At 43.3% G+C, this 19,271-nt stretch overlaps 1 protein-coding gene and 1 long non-coding RNA gene across 29 annotated transcripts in view; one reads left to right on the top strand and one right to left on the bottom strand.

Annotated features, from left to right (window-relative positions):
• The window catches only part of DOCK9 (dedicator of cytokinesis 9), a 283,449-nt gene that overhangs the window by 22,786 nt on the left and 241,392 nt on the right, over positions 1 to 19,271 (bottom strand). For 11 of the 28 annotated variants that reach the window (XM_027590636.1, XM_027590639.1, XM_027590641.1 and 8 more), the window contains exons 40-45: positions 15,116 to 15,253; positions 14,820 to 15,002; positions 12,931 to 13,044; positions 12,619 to 12,834; positions 11,071 to 11,128; positions 7,695 to 7,801 (exon numbers count right to left, since the gene is read on the bottom strand). In XM_027590636.1, coding sequence (XP_027446437.1) covers positions 7,695 to 7,801; positions 11,071 to 11,128; positions 12,619 to 12,834; positions 12,931 to 13,044; positions 14,820 to 15,002; positions 15,116 to 15,253 — 816 coding nt within the window. Of the gene's footprint in view, positions 1 to 7,464; positions 7,603 to 7,694; positions 7,802 to 10,057; positions 10,136 to 11,070; positions 11,129 to 12,618; positions 12,835 to 12,930; positions 13,045 to 14,819; positions 15,003 to 15,115; positions 15,254 to 19,271 lie in introns of all 28 variants that reach the window. The other 17 variants (XM_027590615.1, XM_027590622.2, XM_027590621.1 and 14 more) reach the window with 3 other exon arrangements.
• On the top strand, positions 285 to 7,620 carry LOC118356853. Its single transcript, XR_004819982.1, has 3 exons — positions 285 to 426; positions 6,832 to 7,010; positions 7,501 to 7,620. It is a non-coding gene; the product is annotated as an uncharacterized LOC118356853 (long non-coding RNA).

Below are 19,271 nucleotides of genomic sequence, written 5' to 3'. Positions count from 1 at the left end.
TGCTGTGTGGTTAAATTCACAGGCCAATTAAATAAATCTCTCCTGTTTCAATCTTCGCTTTCTACTTTGTAGTGATTTTTAAAAACTGGTATCTTACTTCCACTGGGCTATGTAATATCCCATAGTGCCACCCACATATTTGGTGGTTAGGAATTTCTTGGAGGAATGAATTAGTCTGCATTTTTCTTAGTAATATAACAATATTATTCATAGCTGCCCTTTGCTGTCGGGAAGTGAGTTAACAGTCCTTTTATCAAAGCCTGGCATTCCTTGCGCACCTTAGGTCAAAGACGTTGCTACTGGGTAGTTTTTGAGCATCTTCCTTCTCAATGGTGCTGAGGGACTACAGGCAGAGATGGAATTCTGGAAGGCTCAATTCCCCATCAGGGATGAGAAAAGGTACACCCAAAGCATTCTTCTGATAAGGTAAGTCAAATGGAACTTTACCCATTTTAAAACTATCCTTAGGCTTAACTTACAGACTACTCATTTGGCCCCTTTTCTCAATATTGGGCTTTGTTCAAAGAGAAATGTAAACTTTCTTTAAAAAATTATAATTGGTTCCACTAGTATAGGATAATCCACACAACAGGGGTGAATACACAATGATGATACCCTGTTTGTGGACGGGACCAAAGAGACCTACAGATTCTTAATTTCATGTTGTAGCAGTTATAGCACAATAAACATCTAGAGTCGTTTTAATGTAATCTCACAGAAAATTGAAAATTCTTCTCAAAGAATTATAAAAGTTATAACTAGGCGTAGTCACAACCACATTGTTAACCTGACTCTTTCCTTCATTCATTCACACATTTTACCCAGCATCTACTATGTGCAAGGCACTGTGTTTGACATTGGGGTTATAAGGCAAATTTATATAAATAAAATTAAGTTTCTGTAATTTATAAAAATGGTTCTATTTCTATAAATGTGGAAGGCAGGTTGTTTATTAGGCTATGTCACATAAATGAAATTTGTTTTGAGCAGGAGGCCTTCAAAGACACACACAGGTTATCCTTCAGAGCAACTAGAACTCATGTACTAGAGGCTCATGACCACCAACTGTAAGACGTGAGGTACATGTTAAGATACCGAGGATGAGGAAAACAGTGATTTCAAATACGTGCCCAAACTGCAAGTCACAAGGGCAGATGCTCTGAAATGAGAGCCGTAGGGGTTTATTTATTTAACAGTAGTCAGTGTGTCTCTGGGTGAGTACTGGGGAGGCCAATGACCAGAGAATAAAGCACTTCCTGCTCTCAAAGAGTCCAGTATGAAGACTGATCCATACAGAGATTACAAAAAATGCTGGTAAGTGCTGATAAAGAAACACGCAGGCAATCAGGGATGCAGACAGGAACGGCATCCACCTAGTGATGTGGGAAAGGAGAAACACACAGTGTTCTAGAAAGTGGTGACTGAGTCTTAAAAATGATCAGGAGTTAGCAAGGCGAAGGTGAAAGGTGGCAGTAGAAAGGAAGAGAGGGGAGACATTCCAGGGAGAGGGACGAGCAGGGGCAAAAGATTCAGGGGCAGAGGGCAGCATGATGGGTAAGGAATTTACAAGTAGTCTGAGGGGTTATTCAGAGTATAAAATCTGAATCAGCAAGTGGCAAGAGAAGAGGCTGGGATGGGGTGGTGGTGTGGAAAGGATTTACACACACTAAAGAGCTATACTCTTATGTCAAAAATAAATTAGTTAAATGCAGATAACTTTGAGATATGAAAATACATATAGGCATACGTCAACTACCACAATGATGTATTCAATAAGGAAGATGTTACTTGATTTTGAAATAATCTTCTGTCTATTCATGTAAGGTATCCTTACAGCAGCCTTTCAGGTATATTTTAAATGGCCCTAGATTTAGACACTGAATAAATATATATTAAATAGAATTTATGGGCCAAATGCCCCAAATTGGCAGTCTAAGATTTGAATACTATTCTTACTCTTGTTCAGTCAAACCAGAAACACGTGAAAAGTTTAATAACAATGAAACCTGAATTCAAGTAGCATATCAATGCTATAGGCAACTGAGTTAATTATGGAAAAATCTGTCATATTTGGTTCAGAAAGATGGACTTCGACCAGGGAAACTCCTCCAGAATGGTTGGAAAATGAGAACATTTGATAAAGCCAACAGAGCTTAGTAAATAATTGAAGTAAGTATCACAATTTGATGGCAATCAGGAATTAGGAAATAACACATCATCAACTTTTATATGCTACTGGACATTATTTTATCTTTTTTTCTGATTCAGGAGGCAGATCTATAGTTTATCAGTCTGATATCAGTTATTATTATGAAGAAATGATAATATATACTACAAAAAGCAATGTCTGTATAGATTTTACTCAAAAACAAACTAAGGGGCGCCTGGGTGGCTCAGTCAGTTAAGTGTCTGACTCTTGGTTTCGGCTCAGGTCATGATCTCATGGATCGTGGGATAGAGTCCCACGTCAGGCTCTATGCTCAGCAGGGAGTCTGCTTGAAGAGTCTCTCCCTCTGCCCCTCCTCCACACTCTCTCTCTCTCTCTCAAATACATAAATCTTAAAAAAAAACAAACTAAAAATAGCTTCTATAAGAAAAGAGCCCTCTCATAAAAGTGGAGAGTATGGATTCTGAACACCAAAGTTTAATTTAGTAAGGTAAATTATTCAGGCTAATGTCAACTCTATATATACCTAGACATTTAGAGCTGGTGCATCAAGTAATAATTCTTTGAACAGAAATAACAAGTAAAAGAAAAAAAAGAAAGAACCAGTAATCACAGTTCAGTTTGAGAGACCATATGTCAACACAAAATTAGAGAGTCATAGGAACTATGACGTCATAGTAACTAAACACTGGGGCATATATGAATGATATTCTCAGCAGAAATTCCGTGTATTAATTTACTTAGAATTCCCAGCAATCACTGCACCTGAAAAATCAGAGCTAATCCAGACAATGGTCATAGTGATAACCTTGAATGGTGGTTATACAGAAAGCTTGATGGTTTTATCACCTTGCTTAAAATTTAAATGCCAAGATACATTTTCTAAATTGCCAATACATGCAAAGAACAATAAGTAATTACTGGTTGGAAAAAAAAAAAACCCTCGATGAACTTTATGCATCTGGAAAGCTCACACTTTATGCTATCAGACTGATCTTAAAAAGATCTCAGTGCCCCAACCTCATGAGCAATTGAGACAACTGTTGAAAAATTAGCCAGTTCCAGTCTTCAGTGTGCCCCAGAGATGTGACTGAGCTCACTGGGCACCTGTCTGTGGGAATAGCACACTAATGTCGTATATGGGCGTGTATGTGTGTGCACAAAAACAGGGTATTTGAAAATTTTTATTTAAATGCTAACTTTTCCATCTAGCATTGATTAATCTAACCTTACTTATGAAGCTAGATGTTGTCCCTATTATCTGCCATTTAGAAATAATGTAAACGGGGATGCCTGGGTGGCTCAGTCAGTTAAGCACCTGTCTTCGGCTCAGGTCATGATCCCAGAGTCCTGGGATCGAGCCCCACATCGGGCTCCCCGTTCCGTGGGAAGCCTGCTTCTCCCTCTCCTCCCCGCTTGTGCTCTCTCTCCCTCTCTCTGAGAAATAAATAAATAGAATTAAAAAAAAAAATAACATAAATGTGTGACCAGGCTTGGGCAATGGCATACTTTATGGCTTAATTCACATGTCCACCGTATTATTTTTTCTCAAGATAGAGTTGAAAACCCTTTGCAGCAAAATAATCACTTGTGATGCTTAAAATACAGATTCCCAGGTACCACACTCAACCAACTGAATCTGGGGACTGGCAGAGTGGGAAGACTGGAAATCTGTATCTGTAACAGGAATCTAAGTAATTTCTAACTAAGCGTACTAAAATTTGAGGACTACTCAACCAGGTGATGCTTCCTGAGGTAGGCACATCACTTATATAACCCCAAGCTACCACATGGAACACAGCTCGTTTATGGAATGAATCAATCTATGTAAATACAGAAATTTCCAGGTCACAAAGAACTCAGACAACTTCAATTCAAACTATAACAGACCGTGGCTTTGGTGTTTCTCCTCAATGGGAAGAAAGCACCGCATGCAGTATAGTGTGGTAGGGCAGAGACCACATTGTGCTCACATTTCTATCTCCAGCACCTAGTTCAGTGCTAAGGAAGCTCTGTAAATATTTGCAAAATGAAGCGGGCCAGTAAGTCCTGGTATGAGCCAAGGGTAGACCAGTTAGACCAGTCCATGGGCAAAGTTCACTGGTCACTACTGCAATGACCTGCATGACCACAAAAGTGCCTACATGGATATTGATTTGGGGGTAATAAAGCAATTTTGGCAAGTGGGCAAATGGTGAGAATGGACTGTATTTTCTATTTCCCCTTCCAAAGTCCCTCTTGGCGCATCCTTCCTAGCTCTGGGCTTTGGGAGGTTGATGCACCAGGACTGCTGGCCTGCAGGCTGTGCTCCCTGTCCTCTGGCTCCTGGCTGAGTTCAGCCAATGGATGGTCCAGTAGGAGCCTGGAGGGCAGGCGGAAAGTGAGGATGGGGTGGCTACACACATGTCCCTCCCTGTCAGGGTATGGGACCGAGCTCTCCCCTATAACCTGTCAGGTGGCCCCCCTGTGGAGTTTCTCCCTCACCCCTCCCCTAGCCCACAGGGTGAGAGGGGGTACCCCAGATGTTGCTAACCTAGAGGGTACTGCAATATTACTTGTTGGTTTCCCTACACCCTGTCCAAACTTTTTCAAAGTAGTCCCTTTATTAGCCTTTCTTCAATGTCCCGAGTGTGCTGCCTATTTCTACATGGGATGCTGAGGGAGGAATCTCAAAACTTCATGGGCTGTGTGGAGTTCTGACGCACAGGGGACTCAGAATTCTTCAATCTGCACAGGCTCTAACTTGCGTAACAGAATTGTAAACAGGAATGGGATGTTTCTTTTTATCTAATCAAAAGCAGCTGGGAGGCAGTCTGCTCTTTAGATCAGAGTCAGGGAAGATGAACTGTGATCAATAAAAACCCATCTGAGGTCTGCTGCTAGGAGACTTGTGTGTTCTTATGCAGCTCCACGAAAATCATGTTAGGAGAGCACAAGGCATTTAAGTACATCTAATAATGCAGATTAAAAGGGCAATGATTTTTATTAAGCTATGTGTTACACACCTATTCCTTTCAGCTTTCCCCAAAACTCTTTCTGGGAGAGAGATGTTCAACTTCCTCTTTTTCTTGAAACATCCTGATAGTCAAAGCAAAAATGTAGGTGGCAATTTCTGCTTTCCTGACTTTTGGAACATGTTCTTCTTTCAACTCCCAGCTAGTTTCAATCTTGACATGCAGGAGTTGCTTAGGACTTTATAACCCCACTGTGTCATATCCTAATCGTTACAGATCATCGCGTACTATGGACCTTGTTAAACATTTACCAACTTTATGCTTCAATGACAGGGTGGAAAATCCATATTCTGGCAATCACTGATAAAGTTACCCCTCTCACATGTTTAGTTATCACTCAGGCTGGGTGCCATTCACAAATTTCCTCAATAAACCCTGAGCTTGATTTCCTCGGCTGATTCTCTAGCCTGCAGTGATTACTCCAGCCTGTTACTTAATCAGACGAGCAAACCCCTGAGCTTCATTTTATCATCCCCGCAGGACAGGTTACTGAGAACTGTTTACTTTAGTTGTTCTTGGCACCACTGCTTTCCTTATCAAATTCTAAACAAAATGCTGTACTCCAGAGGTCTGTCTAGGTACCGGGTTGGACAAGGGTGGTTTCTGCAAGGAGACAATACATCTGAGCGTCTTCTCAGAGAAAAACCCAGTCACACTCGCCTTGAAGTTCAAGGCCAAGAGTGTGCAAACCTTACTGCCTCAGCAACAGGTTTCACACTTCAGAGCAAAAATTAAAAACTACCATCTGCCCAGGTGTTTCAAGGTAGAGAGACAGCTGAACTGTCAATACCATGCAATAATCAACTGCTTTTTTCCTTTGGGATTCCTAGAAAACTTCATCTATCATAGTTAAAATTACTTTAATATTTAAATGTGAAATGCACTCAAAATATTATCCTTCTTTCTCATGTTTACTTTTTAATTTAGAAGGTCATTTGAGACCAATTTATGACAGTGGTTCTTAAATTATGGTGCCTTAAGACCCCTTTATATATATATATATAATTAAAATTATTGAGAATGCCTTAAAAATTACTGAGAACTTTTATGTATATGGGTGTTCTCTCTCCATATTTATAATATTAGGAATGGCAACTGGAAAATGCTAAAAGATTTATTAATCTAATTAAGACAATAAATTTATTACATGTTAATGAAAAAATAACATTTTTTAATGAAAAATGTAACATTTTTCTCCCCCCCAAAAATGAGGGAAAAGAGTAGCACTGTTTTACATTTTTGCAACTCTCTTTAACGTCTGACATCATAGGAGAAACCCGCATTCTCATACCTGCTTTCTGCATTCAATCTGTTCAACATGCTGCTTTGGATGATGTATACAAAGCAAGTCCAGCCTCACACACACATTCGGTTGGAAAAGGAGGGACCTCAAAGACTTCCTGAAAGGGTCTCGGGGACCCCAAGGCTTCTTGGACCACACTTTGAACTGATTCTTGGACTGGTTAATGTCAGGGAGGATGTGTGTTCGTGGCCCTACTTACTGGCAAGAGCATGATTAAAAGTCAATAATATTAACTGTAGGACCTTCACCTCATAAAAACAAGTACAACAGAGGCAGAAGACATTTATTTCTTTCACTGTTCTTTCTCTCCACACAAAGGAACAGACAATTTTACTTTTCTTTAAAAGACAGGCAGGATCGACAAGCTTCCCTTGACTGTTCCATTCGGCTGTGAGCTGAGGGGAGGCAGGTACACAGGGAAAGCCCTTCTGACGGACAGTGACCGAAGAGGAAACTCAGGGAACACAGGCAGACACCTGGCGTTTGTTCCACTGCCTCGCTTTATTTTAAAGCTTTCTGGTTCCAGGTAAGTGCTGCAAGGTGATCCTGTTTTGCCAAGAGGGGGGCAGGAACTGCCATAGTGATCTAATGCTGAGCCTTCTGCTCTCTGCTGGGCGGGGGGGGGGGGGGGGGGGGGGTGCGGGGGGAGGGCAGGGTGTTCCCCTCTCACCAAGGGTGAGAAGACTCTGGGCTGAGGCACGCAAGTGAGGCCACGAACTGGGCCGCTCTGAGCCCCTGAGCCCAGTCTGGCCTCGCATGGCTCTGCGTGTCTGCAGACACGGGGGAGAGGTCAGGTGGGGGACACTGATTTAAAAGTCTGAGCGGTCGGTTAGTTCAATTGGTTAGAGTGTGATGCTAATAAAAGATTAAAATAGCAATAAAACCCATGAGCGGGAGAAATTAATGGCTGGAAAGAATGAAAAGCCTTATGGTCAAAATACTGGACCTTTTCCCACATGTGTTTGAGCTCTTAGCCTCACCTCGCTCCTAACTAGCTCCTCAAAATCTCTTTCCAGAGAAAAGGAGGAATTCCTAGAAAGGGGGATGGCAGAGCTATCACTGGTCTGTTTCAGCCGTCTAGAGCGTTCGTTTAGTCCGAGTGAAGCAGGTAGCGGCAGCTGCTGAGAGAAAACCAGTGTGATGTGCTGGCAGAGCACAGCTGCGCCCGAGATACCCACGGACCGAAGGGCCCGGCAGCCGAGGCGCTCACCTCGTTGAAATGGACATCCTGCATTCCGACGTCTTCCATCATGGAGGCCTCCTCGTCTATGTTTGGGGTAATCACCCTGAACGCTGTGCATCCTTGTCTAAACATGCCTGGAAGGGACACAGCAGGGGAGAGAGCCGGTCAGTAACCCGTAAGCGGACGGACCTTGAGGGTTCTTCCTGCCGCCATGTTTCTGTGTTGAAGGAGACAACGAACTCTGAAGTCTCTTATGTCTCAGGCCACTGTTCTCACAGGCAGCCACTGTGTGCTTCTCTTCACTTGCTTCCTCATACCTAGCCTTCTCCTCCCTCAGTTCTTTCCTCATCCTTTTAATTTCTCAACCACCTTTATTAAAATGTATGCAATCTTTAAATAAACTAAATAAACTGAAACAGGGACTGGATCCAAATTAGTAGTTTTAAAATAACAATAATTTGATTTGGTACAGTGACCCATGCTCAGATACCAAGAAAAATAAAGCCAAAGCCAATCAAAGAGAAACATGACTCAAACAGAACTGTTTCCTTCAAGTTGTCACCTCTCCCACCGTGGCTGAGGGTAACCCAGAACTCAGATGAGAACTTGCTCTTCTCCTTCATGGAGCAGTCTACCGAGAGGAACTCACCAGCCGCAGCCATGAGCTGAGAGGCTGTTTTAGCTGGTTCCGTATCTGCTGCCTGAGGGGTAAGGATGGGCCTCCTGTCCTCCCCACAGGCGAAGAGCTGGAGCGCCGGCAGTATGAATACTGCAGGGGCCTAAGCACTCTGATTCTCTAGGGGAAACGGTCTAAGGTTGGAGCTGGGATAAATAACCGGGGTAAGGATAAACGCCAGGGGTGCCTGGTGGCTCCGTTGGTTAAGCGTCTGCCTTCAGCTCGGCTCATGGTCCCAGGGTCCTGGGATCGAGCCCCGCATTGGCCTCCCTGCTCGGCCTGCTTCTCCCTCTCCCTCAGCTGCTCCCCCTGCTTGTGCTCTTTCTCTCTTTCTGTCAAATAAATAAATAAAATCTTAAAAAAAAAAAAAAAAGGATAAACCCCTTAAGCAATAATGGCCCTTTTGGGGCCTTCACTCATCTTGGAGTCACTGGGGAAAAGTCATATGTCAGTTAGACAATGTCAGCTGGACAAAAACGATCAAGTACAGAAGGACTTGAAACATCTTGCTACTCTATTTTGAGGTCACTGTTTATAATAAAGCAAAACAGAACCCAAAACTTGAATTGAGACCTCCCATATTTTGGGAAAAAGAGGAACACAGAGTATTTTGAAATCACGACTTGAAAGAGATTTGTGGAGAAAGGGGAACCCTCTTACGCTCTTGGTGGGAATGCAAGCTGGTACAGCCACTCTGAAAAACAGTATGGAGGTTCCTCAAGATGTTAATAATAGAGCTACCCTATGACCCAGCAATTGCACTACTAGGTATTTACCCCAAAGATACAGACGTAGTGAAAAGAAAGGGCATGTGCACCCCAAAGTTCATAGCAGCAATGTCCACAAGGAGCCGAGATGCCCCTTAACAGATGAATGGATAAAGAAGATGTGGTACATATACACAATGGAATATTTATTCAGCCATCAGAAACGATGAACACCCACCATTTGCATGACATGGATGGAACTGGAGGGGATTATGTTAAGTGAAGTCAAGCAGAGAAAGACAATTATCATATGGTTTCACTCATGTGGAACATAAGCAATAGCACGGAGGACCATAGGGGAAGGGAGGGAAATCCAAAGGGGGGGAAATCAGAGAGGGAGATGAACCATGAGAGACTATGGACCTCGGGAAACAATCTGGGGGTTTCAGAGGGGAGAAGGGGGTAACAGGGTGATGGGCATTAAGGAGGACATGTGCCGTGATGAGCACTGGGTGTTATACTTAACTAATGAATCACTTAATGCTACATCAAAAACTAATTATGTATGATACAGTGGCTAACTGAACATAATAATAATAATGATTTAAAAAAAGAGTAGATTTGTAAAGGGAGAGATTCTTCTGCTGCATGACGGTCAAAGTGTCCAAGCCTTGAGACAAAAGACTCCCCCTATGACAAGTATTAATCTAGGAGCTTGAGGATACATTAACACACAAAAAAGCAAAATTATAGACGCCAACCCCCCAGGTTTCTGGGTAGAGAGTATATTTAAAATATACGCCTCAGCTCCAGTGAAGTAAGTACAAGGGTGGCCCAAGCGCGTCCTCTCCTTGCATAGGAACATGTGCCATGGAAATGGAGAGAAAAAGAAGGAAGGAGAGCCAAGTCTATCCATGCAGAGTTGCAAGGGAAAATCCCCACACCTCTAAGTGTCAGGTGGATGGGGCAGCTGGGGCCCTGGGGGCCGGGCCCACCCTCAGGCTCACCTCCCCGGCGCCTCCTCTGGCAGGTGCTGTGGCTGGAGGGGAAGAGGGGCAGCTCCGGACGGAGGGCTATGTCTGCTTCTAAACACGAGGAAATGTATTACCTGACAAAAGGTCTCAACAGCAAATCACGCTAGTATCAAGAGAATACGGAAACCCTCTTCAATTTCTTTTTCTTTTGGGCTCTGATGTATGACAAGCCTAGATTCCCTTCAATTCCATCCTAAATTAGCCAGCTGGACTAGAAATACAGAAATTCCCTGGCCCTGGCACCTGACTTTATACTATCTCTCACTTTGCAAACGGACTTCTTGTAAGCCAGATCTGGTACTGCTATGCTCCAGGACACAGGCACACATGAGCAGCTTTTCTAAAAATCTCTTGATTTTGAAATGGAAATGAGCAACTGGTGTTTAACCAAAAGAACCCATGAAAGAATTCATGGACTGCTCAACTGGGAACAAACATATAATGCACAAAAGAGCGCACTTACACACTCCTGCCCTCTCCCTCCCTGGGGAGGCAAGGTTTCTGGCCAACAAGGCTGCCTACCCACATAATAAAGCCAATTGGGCTGTGGTTCTAAAAGAACGTTGTCTGATAATCTCCCGTTAAAACTGTCATTTGATTGATAAAACCGTTCCAGTGGGAACTATCTGAAGGGAAAATAAATCTTCTCTCAGCTCAACATTGGCCAGTCAAGGATACCCAGACGCAAAGCCCATTAACTAGTTTTTGCAAGATAGAGCCATTAGTTAAAGGTTATACAATAACATGCCATCTAGTTTTGTTTTTGATATTGGCACCTCTGCTGTGCCTACCAAGCCAAGCCAATGTCTTACCAGTGAATAAAACAATGAACACAGTGCGTGCACGTGCACACACACACACACACACACACCCAAATCCAACCCCCCAACCCCCCACCTCCAAATCTTTCTGAATGGCTCCCACTTGTCTTTGCTGCTTTGTATAGTTTTATATTCATTTCACAAAACACAGGAATCCTTCCTCACCTTTCCGTGTGAGATATTCTGCCACCAGGGCTGTGACATGGACATAACACATCGCTGCCTACAATAAAAGACACGTGCTTCAGAATCACCATGTACAGAGCGCGTCAGAATGCTCCCAGACAGAAATCTAGTGCCTGCATGTACTTGTATTAGATCTCAAGGAAACTAGGGTTCTAAGAGCTGACATCTTACCTTTTGATAAAACTGGAACAATTCACATAAAATGAAGTTTTGAAATACATTGCAAATTGAGACAAATGGTAGTAAGTTTGCTAAGGCTCATTTCTGTTTAGAATTACTAAATTTTAATATAAGACATTAAGAAAAGCATTTTTTCTTACTATATTGATGATTTCCGCATCATTTCTCTTAAGGTAAAAAGAAGACCATTTGAAGAAAAGGCATGTGTCTTTCTAGATTCTGAGAGAACTGCTCAAATTTCAGCAGCTAATAGTTTTCTCTCAGCTTAAAAAAAGACGTAGCAATTGCTTCCCAACATAGAATTCTAAACCAAAATTATAGCTTAATGTTAATTAGGTAACATTCTAAACACTTTAAAACGAAAGATAAAAAAATTTTTTCTTTTTAACGAAGTTGCCACAGTGTTATAAAAAACAGCTGTTGGAAATGAACATGATTCTGATGCCTGAGCCCCTGGTTCTGTGTCAGAATGATAGAAAAATTACTACTAGTAGTAGTATGTAATTCACTTTCATTATGCCAATATATAGTTTAGATTAAATTTATGGTCAAACAGAATGGACTTCTTGAATAATCAATACGTAAAAACAGTTACATAAAATTTTCAGATGTAGAACATAACTGTACTAGTTTAGGCAATTACCGAAGTTTAAAAGTAAAATCACGCTTCTTTGGTAACACTGCTGACCATACCTAAATGCTTTAGGCCCAAATCATAAACAGTTTTCAGAAGAACACAGAACCTGCCGTACAGCCCACTGCTGTCCTTAATGTCTCCCCTTTTACAGATGGTGTCACGAGGCACAGAGGGGTGAAAAATGGGCTCATCACAGCGAGTAAGTAAGTGTTGGATTTGCTCTGTCTCTGGGGCCCACACACCCAACTCCCTGCCCCCACGCTGTCTACTCCTGGAAACACGCTCTGTACACGGGCAGCGCTCTGAGGCCTACCACATCCACAGATGACAATGGACTACCTCCAAAAGGAAAAAGCAGGGTCCTATCATTACTTTAATAACAGGAACATTAAATTTCATCATAAAAGAGCTGAATTTTAGAACTAGAGAGGAGTTTTGATGCAGAAACGGAGCGCACTTGAATTAGCAGGAGTGTATGTGACCGTGGATGCTTTCTAAGAGCTTTCAAACATGCTCTCCTGTGACAGAAACATTTCTTTACAGTGTTGTAAACTGTTGAGATGCTTAGAAGTTGTGAAGCAACCCCAAGCTTAACACTGCTGAAGTATCATTTCTTTCGATTACCGGGAAACTTTTCTTACAATTGGCTTCTTTTAGTGAATGAGACATAGTTTTCCCAAAAACCCAGCTCGAGAGTCTTGCTGGGCTACCTCAGACAGATCCCCATTCTTGACATGGATCCTGGCCATGCTGTCCAACCATGTCTTCCTGAGCTCAGGAGTGCTGGCGTAGGACTTGGCCAGACTGTACTGGAGGTCCACCAGCATCTCCGGGTCATTCTCATGCTCCTTCATCTGGGCGGTGGCCATCAGAACTGTGCGTATCCTTTTGGTCAAGTCCTTCACGTCCGAGGAAAAGGTAGTGTGCTAAAACAAGGGTGGAAGAAGGACACATGGCTTTCAGCTGTGTTCTGCCTGTCCGCATCCACACTAGATGATGAGGCAGTCTTGGGGGTCACCCACCTTGATGAGCCTGTCACTGTTGGCACAGTTGTTGATGATGGACAGGGACTGCTGGAATCTGGTTCCCCCGATCCCAACAACATCTGCTATCAGCTGGCTGACGGAAATAATGACCTTAGGGACACACAAATGTGAACAAGTAATTTCACCTTCAAATGACTCCCCAGACTTGGCTCCTGCCTTCAGTTAGGATGTGCATGAGGACAGGGCAAAGTTTTGAGCACAGATCATTCCAGTGCAGGGAACAATGTCTGAGTCATCTTTTTCCCCTTCCAAGGATCATTTCAGGAGGTGATTTTGCTATCCTTAAGTATTTTGTTTGCATAGCAAAATGCTCATCAGGAAAGTGTAGAGGCATGAGAATCAGATAAGCCTGTATCATATGGATAGTCACTTATTTTCTCTAATAAAGAGGGAGACCTTATCATTTACCTCCTCGGGTAACTGGTTTGAATGTATACCCACTAAATATTCAGTAAGTGGACTGTCCTTTGCATTTTTTATTAAAACATAAACATATTAACTATGCGATGGGGGGGGTCTGTCTTCACTGGTGTCTGGGGTACGCTCCGCCTTTACCCAGTCACTAAAGCTGACATACGGATTCCATCTTTATTCCCTCCTTTTCCTTCACCGTCCCCAGGTATCATCAGTCACTAAGTACTGTCAACTCATTCTCCCCTTCTTCTAACCTTACCATACCTGGTCCAAGACACCATCCTCTCTGGCCTGGATTTGACCATGGTTTCCCCGAAGTCTTTCCAGCTAAGGCCTTGACTCCCTTGATCCATTCTCAGCAACAGTCCAGGCGATCCCTCCAAATACGCAATGACGTCTTCTCAAGTTGTTTTCACCCATATTCTTTACTTCACTGTAAGGACCTTCTCCAGCTCCCTGGACAGGCCCGCCCCCTTGTGCATCCGTCGCCTGGAACATGCTCACCCTCCAAACCCGCTAACCTCTATTCAACTTTCACATCTTCTAGAAGGCTCCCTGCCCCAGCCAGATGCCCCTCCCCTCCTCGGTGCACTCCAGTTCCCCTATTACAGCACTGGGGACAGTGTATCGAGAAGAGCTTCGGGGTTTGTCTATCTTCCAGCAGACTATACACTCCATGGGGCCAGGAGAGGGTTCTGTTTTGTTCATGGTTGTATCCATGAATCTTAGCACATAGTTTGCAAACAGCAAGTATTTGTTCAAAAGAGGAATAAACACAGAGATGGAGAAGGCACTCCTACATGAGTTTACAGAAAAAGAGAGCCTACAAAAACACATAAGACTTTTCCACATCTTGCATGGTTCCCAGAGCAGAGCATTTGGGACATTTTGACTCTGGAGAGATTGCAGGTGTGTCAGTAGATGGAAGACAGAAAAGAACCACTTTGGGGCGCCTGGGTGGCTCGGTCGGTTAAGAGTCTGCCTTCGGCTCAGGTCGTGACCTTGGGGTCCTGGGATCGGCCCTGCATTGGGCTCTCTGCTCAGCAGGGAATCTGCTTCTCCCTCTGTGCTCACTCTCTCTCAAGTAAATAAATAGAATTTTTTTTTTTTTAAAGAACCATTTTGGACTTTCTGTGTTTTACCTAAGATGTTTGCTATGAGGCACCCTCACGCAGATTCTAGTAGATGGTGATTCAATGGAATTTCAGTCAGTCCGATACTGAGTCAATATTTAAAAGTCAATTTACCAAAAGAAATGCACTTCGGGCCCAAATCTTACAATGTAGAGAATGAAATAAACCAAACCAGTAAATGTGACTTCCCAGTTTTCCGTCTCAAGGCCAGATGTTGCCCTACGTACACTGAGGTAAACAGGTAAATGCGACGAAGTCTTCCTGCTAACACAGAATCCCACAGAACACAACTGCGCTGGAGACTGAACCTACACGCACCTGCAAATGTGTGCGGACGAAGGACTTCTTTCCAGTGTAGTCGAAGTTGTTCCTCATGAGGAAGTACAGCAGCTGGGAGGCCTCAGTTCTGATGGAGCTCAGCTTCGAGTTGCAGCACTTGAGGATCTCGTAGCACAGAGCTGCACACATGTCAGCCCTCCCTTCGTAGAATGTCGAGGGGAACTAGGTGAATGCCAGAGAGCAAGGGCAGGTGGGGATCAGTGAGCCCTTCAACTCCAGGTGCAAAGCAGACAGGATGATCATCAACGAGGGCTTCCCCCGAGGAAGCAGCTTACCTTATAAATGAATGACCTTAAGGCAGTGAAGACATTTTTTAAAGCTGTTTCAGACTGATGTTTTTGAAGAAAACACAGGTAGACGTCAAAAACTTTTTTCATGAGAGGATTATGTCCATGGTCAGCCAGGAGCTGGTTCTGAGAACACACAAGGACAGCTTGGTTAGTGAGACACACCAGACACCCCTACTAGGTTGCATACAATTTTCAGACTCAAAGGTTAAATGTCCCAGGTACTAAGACAACTTAGAATTTAAACACTGCCATAAATCTCCGGGAAAGCACAGAATCCTCATGTAGTACGAATAAACCTGTAACTAAGTTCCTGTTTTGGAGAGTTTTTTTTTTTTCTCCAAAGAGTTTATTTATTTATTTAAGAGAGAGAAGCAAGCACGAGTGGGAGGAGGGGCAGAGGGAGAAGCAGACTCCATGCTGGGCGTGGAGCCCAACTCGGGGCTCGATCCCACGACCCAGAGGTCATGACCTGAGCCAAAATCAAGAGTTGGATGCTTAACCGACTGAGCCACCCAGGTGCCCCTTGCTTTTTCCTATTAAGGGAGGGACTAATCATAAAACTTCCTAGCAAACCATAACATGGCTCGAAAGACAAGTGTTCCTCAGTACTGATTTGGCTTCTCTTTATTTATTTACTTTTACTGTATACCAGCAACCAATTCAGAAGTAATCTTTGTGATACCTTAAATTCCAACAAAGAAGTGCCCTTACAGGTGTCAGCTGATTAACGGGCTGGGAAAAATATTGAAGCGAGGTATGTGAAGTAAGGTCCTCAAAAAGTAAGTTTGTGGGGGGCCTGGGTGGCTCAGCTGGTTAAGCGTTGCCTTTGGCTCAGGTCAGGATCCCAGGGTCCTGGGATCGAGTTCCACATCAGGCTCCCTGCTCAGCAGGGAGTCTGCTTCTTCCCCTGCTCCTGCTCTCGCTCTCTCAGATAAATAAATGAAATCTTTTAAGAAAATAAAAAGATAAAATTAAGTTTGTTTTTTCCAGGCTTCTCAGGCACTCTGTTAAGCAATGAATAACCAGACAAGTTTGGTAAGGTGGGAAACGTACAGGTTTTGATCAGGCACCATTTATCATCTGCACAAGTAAACTGAATCTTACTATTCTCGTCTGTAAAATGGCGACCCTAGAACTGACCTTGCACAGCCACTGTAAATATGCGAGTGAAGTACAGAAAGCATTTGATGCGTACTTGGGTCTGGCTCACTAAGTGTTGGCTAGCAGGATTTTAACAGGTCATGGGTTTTACTCAACAAAGCAAAACAAGAGGGCCAACAGTTCATACTTCTCACCGTCCTGCCAGATTTTCTCACACCAGCAGTAAATTCATACTAACCGAATGCCTTGTAAACCTGGTTGCCGAGCTAGAAGGCAGCATGCAGCCATTGTGTCTAAACGTGTGGGACACTACAGAGCTACACCTTCAACTACGCACAAAGATGTGTGTGTTTGGGAGACGGCACACGTCTGCATTCTGCACAAGTAGGCAAAGATGATTATAATAAAAAAAGGTCAGGAGGCCAGTATCTCAAACTAATCTTACAATTGTGCCAAATGACTGGAGACAGCTTATGGCCAAGTAAATTGTTAAATAGCCAAGTATGGCTAGAATATTAGTGTTAAGATTTACCTCCTCTTACTTTGGAGAACAATTTTACTGAAGGAATAAGTTTTGTTTTCTTAAGTCCAGTGATTCACAGATGAATTCACAGCTGGTAAGACACCTGGAATTCACAGGGATCTTTATAACATGAATACTGAGGCACGGCATTGAATTTCATCATGTGAAAGAGAAGCAATTTAATGAGCAGAAAATGGGACTTAATTAACTGAATATGATATAATTCTCAACCCTGAGCAGCTGTTCACCAACTGGAAAAAAAAAAGGCTGTTTCCAGTGTTTTGGGAACTGCTTACATGGTTTGTTGTCTGCGAACATTACTTTTCCCAGGGGCCACCATTCTCCCTAATTATGGCTGGATTAAGGTTTGCGCAGATCTGGATGTGAGCTTTCCTTCTCTCAGCACTATCTGCTGGAGACATCCAGAAGAGATGGTGCATACAAAAATCACCAGGAGCCCTGGTCTTACTGTTGGAACTGGCCTGTCTCCAAGTTCTTACCCCAGGAGTTAAATTTTCCTTCCTCACTCTCTCTGGTCAAGGTTGTGCTTCCTGTTTTCAGGATTTAGCCTTCTTGGGTTCTGATCCCAAAACCCACTTAACTGCAAGAATGCAGTTAAAATCACTCACACTAAGATATAAGTAACCCCTCATTTCAAGGGGTAAAGGACCTGTTACCCTGGACATACCCCCATGTACCCGCTGCCTTCTGTAATCTTCCAATCAATTTTCTGTCCTCCCTCTCTGCTGTCTCTTTTTCACTAATTAGAAAGTTACATACACTAAACGTAAAAAAATTTTGAACATTCAGAAAGGTCCACGGTGGGAGGGCGGAAGCAAAAACAAAACCACCCTTCACTTCTCCACTCAGAAATCACCACAGGTAACACCAGAGTGTGCCTCATTTTTACTTTTTATCCCTGTAGACTTGTAGTGAGGATAGGAAAATTTCATTCAGGAAAGTAAATGAGACACTAAGACAATACGAAAGTCATGACTTCTCTCTAGCAACAAGGTGGAGCATAGGTTATAAATAAACCTCAGGAACGGTCTGATGTGGATGCAGGTTTGACTGTTATAACACGTCCTCCTAGGGCAAATGAGCCTTTCAGAGAATGAAGACACAACATCAATAATTTTTAAAGATCCAGGAATAGGATGTAAACGAATTTAAACCCTCGGTACCAAAAGGAGATGTCTAGAACCGTGCTATGTAAGACAGATGTACCTTTCCTGGGCATATGGCACTGAGTTTTATTTAGACAGCACTTTAAGAATCTACCTCAGAGAAGAGCTGTTTCAGTTGCAAATGCTTACCCATCACTAAGGTGACCTAATGTCATGTGTCTCTGCAGACCAGGCTTATGGTTGTGTAAACCACACCACAAACTCCCTAGAAGTACCCAATTATCCAAGTGCTTCTCACCGTCACGGACTGATTCTCACCAGGCAGCTCAAATCAAGAAAAGGCACAAGGTAGGATTGCTAAAAATACGTTCTCAGGTTAAATTTGTAAACACATTAAAAAACATTATCAACTATTTAAAGGTCAGGGTTGACTTGGGATTGTGTTAATCACAGACATTGTGAAATTACCAGAGAAGAATCATATTTTTCTGCATGTAACAACCTTGGTTTACAAAACACACCCTTTTATGTATTAAATGAGAGAACATGTGAAAGCATCCAGCACAGGACCAGCATCTGGTAAGTGCTTGGTAATATTCTCCTCTTTTTTTCTGTATGGGATCATTCAGCTACCTTGGCGTCCCTCAGCTTATCTTTTCTCTCGGCCCCGCCCCCCTCCCCACCACGCCCCCCGGCGTAGTGGGTGGAGGACGAGGGCTTTGGCAGGCCAGGTGTTCAGGGATCCTGGGCAAATCCTCCGACCTGTCTCAGCCTCTCCTCATCCGTAAAATGGGGGGACAGGAAGATCCGCAAGAGCAGGCTGTTGTGAAGGTTAATGTTTGAGGCGCAGAAGGCCCTCAGTCAGTAGCAGGGCCTAAGTCTTTTCAAACGTTTTCTCTCATTAACAATGTGTTTTCTTGGGGCGGCCGGGTGATAGGCACTGGGGAGGGTATGCGCTACGGTGAGCGCTGTGAAGTGTGCAAGACTGTTGAATCACAGACCTGTGCCTCTGAAACAAATAATACAGTATATGTTAAAAAAAAAAAAAAAAGAAGAAGACGACAGCAGGAGGGAAGAATGATCCGAGGGGGAGACGAACCACGAGAGACGATGGACTCTGAGAAACGAACTGAGGGTTCCGGAGGGGAGGGGGGATGGGTTAGCCTGGTGATGGGTATTGGAGAGGGCACGTTCTGCGTGGAGCACGGGGTGTTACGCACAAACAATGACTCATGGAACACTGCATCAAGAACTAATGATGTACTGTACGGTGATTAACATAATAAAAAATTTAAAAATAAAATAAAATTATGTACCATGTAGCTATTAAAAAAAAAAAAGAATGTGTTTTCTTGGCTACCTTTGGCAACTTACTAGACGTGGTCAATTC

This window comes from Zalophus californianus, chromosome 3 (genome assembly GCF_009762305.2).
Source record: "Zalophus californianus isolate mZalCal1 chromosome 3, mZalCal1.pri.v2, whole genome shotgun sequence".
Lineage (NCBI taxonomy): Eukaryota > Metazoa > Chordata > Mammalia > Carnivora > Otariidae > Zalophus > Zalophus californianus.
The sequence above is the reverse complement of the archived record's forward strand: the minus strand, read 5'-3'. Positions and strand labels throughout refer to the sequence as shown.